Source organism: Cyprinodon variegatus, unplaced genomic scaffold, assembly GCF_000732505.1.
Source record: "Cyprinodon variegatus isolate N-32 unplaced genomic scaffold, C_variegatus-1.0 Scaffold524, whole genome shotgun sequence".
NCBI classification, from domain to species: domain Eukaryota; kingdom Metazoa; phylum Chordata; class Actinopteri; order Cyprinodontiformes; family Cyprinodontidae; genus Cyprinodon; species Cyprinodon variegatus.
The window spans coordinates 221,467-225,135 of record NW_015150977.1 but is presented as its reverse complement, the minus strand read 5'-3'; the positions used below and the strand labels follow the sequence as shown (position 1 = coordinate 225,135).

General features: G+C 42.1%; 1 protein-coding gene across 1 annotated transcript in view; it reads right to left on the bottom strand.

Annotated features, from left to right (window-relative positions):
- Positions 1-686, bottom strand: part of LOC107095110 (potassium voltage-gated channel subfamily V member 2-like) — a 16,585-nt gene extending 15,899 nt beyond the window's left edge. The window contains exon 1 of the mRNA XM_015391084.1: positions 407-686. Within this exon, the coding sequence (XP_015246570.1) occupies positions 407-541 (135 nt within the window). The 5' untranslated portion in view covers positions 542-686. The remainder of the gene's footprint in view (positions 1-406) is intronic.
- Between the last annotated feature and the right edge of the window lie 2,983 nt (positions 687-3,669).

Below are 3,669 nucleotides of genomic sequence, written 5' to 3'. Positions count from 1 at the left end.
CAGCTAACCAGTATTTTCGCCCCTTCCCAAAATTACTTAAACGGAAGGTTTCCAGATGGATATGCGGAGCAAATCCATCCATCAAATCCACCACCGTGCCTGGAAGTTGAGACGTCCATTGCGAGTGAATTAGACCCACTCGACAGAGTAAAACAGGTTCACTCTTATTTTAACAAATATGAAAATTTGATTATTCAGAAAAAGAAAATTAATTAAAAGCTGCAACTGTAATCCTGTTCATGACTGGAGGAAAACTAACAGTGAAGCGTTCAGCCTCTGATATGAGGTTTAACTTTTAATATTTGCTCTTCCAGGTTGTTTAGTTTAGGAAAGGCGAAGCTTTGAAAGAGAGGAGAGAAAAGCTTCAGATGGGATCTTAATGAAAGCTGAATAACGACGGTCTGACCTGCATGGAGTTCCATGGCTTGATGAAGGTGCAGATCAGATCCAGCTGATCCTCCGGTTCTTGGACCTGAATCTGGCTGCCAGGCTTGTAGCTGGAGAACAGACTCCTGCTTCGGGCCCTCAGCTGGTTCAGCATGGCGTCGCTCACAGGGGACACATCCCAACAGAAACGCTTTCAACCAGAAGAAGAGAAAACATCCTGCAGGTTTTCTTTTCTCCTCACATTCAGATCAGACCTGCCTCAGAGAGGAGAAGTCGTCATCCGGCGCCGCTGGCTGAGATGATCCGGGTGCTTAAAGTTTTAAGCACTATTATCCTCTGCGGTCCATCTTTCCACGTCTCTCTCTCCCTCTCTCTCTCTCTTCATGTCGCCACAAATCTGCCGGATTTACAGCGAGATCAGGAGCTAAACACTTAAAAACTTTATAGGCGTCATTATGAGGCTTTGCTTGCTGAAGATGAGTTAAAGGTTACAGCTCAGGTTTTTATTCCTCAGTTAAACCGTTATGTTTCAAATAAAACTGATACTGAGATGAATAATCTGCTAATTTAATCCACTAATTTTTTAAATCTAAAGAATAATTTTCCTTATATGTGAGGATTATGAGGAGCTGTGCTATGCTGGCTAATCTAGTAAAGAGGATAAATTTGGACTGGATTAAAATCCTTCAGGAGGATTTTATCTTTATGACCAAAAAGATTCAGGTAATAAATCCATTAATTGAAAACTTAATGGAGGCACTCGGCATAAAAAGGTCAGATAAACGGATCAGTTGGACTTCAGTTCATAAACTCCTGTAATCCTGTAATTTGCTTTGATTTGATTCATCGTTTAAAAACATTTCAGGTCCTGAGAGATTAAAACAAAACGACTTAGGAAGAATCGGACGATTGGGAGATGATTGGCGACACATGGATCTATCGGGGGTGGCCATCTTTGATGCGGTGGAACCTTTATCTGGTCCAGAGCACTGGGTGGAGATCAAGGAACGGTTCTGCGGTGGTTCAGATCCTCCTCTGCTCCTCTCTTATATGGAGTCCCTCAGGGTTCTGATGTGGGTCCCCTTCTTTTTGCTCTTTGCTCCCACCTGGTTAAGTTCTTGGGAAGCACTTTTCCCTTTGATGCAGACGGTAGATTTATTTCTCACCGAGGCGAAACAAACCTGTTTCATCACTTCTGACATGTTTGGAAGATGTGAAATTTTTAGACACTTGAACATTTTTCATTTTGTATATACAGATTTTATTTTTTCTAATTATACCTTTTAGATGATGGAAAGTGCGGCCATCTTTAATGCTTTTATCATCTTTCCTTTTAAATTTTTAGGTTCTGTTTTACTTGAAGCAGCTCAGTATAAATGGCCATAATGTTGAATTAATGTCTTTTTTGGTTTTTCTGCTGGGATTAAGTGTTGCTCCTAATCCCATTCCATTTCCAGATCTACTTTCTTGCCTTCAGTGAAGGAAAATCTTCCCACCTTACATCTCATATAACCAGATAAATGAGCCGTATCGGTTCAAACTCCGTATAGAAAATCAGTTCAGGTTTGTTTTCTCAGAGGAAACGGCAGACTGAGCCCTGAAGCTTCAGAATTTAACATCTTAAGTCCCTCTCCTCCTTAATCCTGGTTATTATCCGACATTTCGCCTCCGAGCGGTTGGATAAGATTAATCCGGCTGGCAGGAAAATGGGGATAATGAACGCAGCTCTGCGGCTGTCATGGCGTCTCAAATGCCATCCTAACATTTGGGGAAGAGAACATCTGGAGCTGCAAACAACTCGGAGCATTTAGATCCCGTCATTACCTGCTATATGGTTCAGTTTATAAAAATGTTAGTTTTAATGAAAAAAAATAAGAATTTTCCACTGAGGTCAGAGTTGAACGGACCTAATAACCTTCAGACCAAACGCCTTTAGGCCATGGCTCCTTTAACGGCAAAAAGGCCAGGAGACCAAGCATGAAGTTTAAAGGTGGGAGGAAGATTTATTCTCTGAGAAAAGTAGAATCTTGATGTCCAACATTACTGGCAGGAGGAGGAGAGGCCAGCTGAGATGTTTAATGCGGCGCCATCATGGTCTGGGCTGCCCTTCACCTTCCTTCAGTGGAACAATGGCGCCCCAGGCTGTTCAGGAGGTCAAACAGCAGCTGGCTGAGTGGAAATGTTTCAGCAGCTTCCATCGTCACTGAGGGCTTTAGTCAGGGTGATGATCGGGTTTTATCGGCAGGACGTGAAACTCAGTCTGACCTGAAGTTTGTTCCAACATCAACTTTCTATTGGTCCATCCTGCACATTTCAAACCAACCGAGAACCTTTAGGGAGGTCCTTAAACTGGACTCCAGCTCCAGTTAGTTAGCTTCTACCAGCGTTATGGAAACACGCGCTTCCAGCAGGCTAATGCCGATTTATGGAGCTTCTCATTAGAGGCAGGATGGTAATCTGGATGAACTGACTGCACAGACCATGTTTTCAGGAGGACTTTCTCACTTCAACATAGATTCTAACTACTTTTTACCCGCTGATCACAGCTAATATAACTGCCATTGTTCCAGGCAAAGAAAGGATAGAGTAGCTCCGCCCACCGTGCATCAGACTAAGGGTGTGCAAAATAATAGTCACAAAGATGCATCGCGATTCTAATTTTTGTGATCTACTGCATCGATTCTTGAAGGCAAGAAACGATAAAAAAAAAAAAAAAATTAACAAAATCCATGAATGGTTGGCGCACATCAGCCAAACCAAGTGGAATACAACTTCCAGTCCAGCAGATGTCACTGCGGATGTGTTGACGCCCGCTGCTTTGTGTCACAAGCGCAGGATACTGCGACGAGTCATGAAATAAAACATGGAGGACACTATGAAAATTCGCCCCGCGGCTCAATCACATTTCAAGTCAGATGCTTGGATGCATTTTGGCTTTAAACACAAAGAAGGTAAAAATGAAATTGCTATGATGCACGTAATTTGCAAAAAGGGAAACATACATTTGAATGTTTTCATTTCATTGGTTTAAAGAACCACTGAGGCCATGTAAACGGGACTCATTATCCTTATTTTGTTATTTTAAGTTTTATGAATCCTAAGATCTTTTTGTCAGTGTGTCCACGCCAGTAATATTTCTGTCCAGTATTTGTTTCCATGGCAACACCTCCAAAAGTAATTTCAGTAAATACAGCTATGTATGAATTCAGTTGCTTTCAGTTATTTATCAATTGAAGACACGATCCAGATCACACCCATCCAGTCAGCCACTGGTAAGGGCTG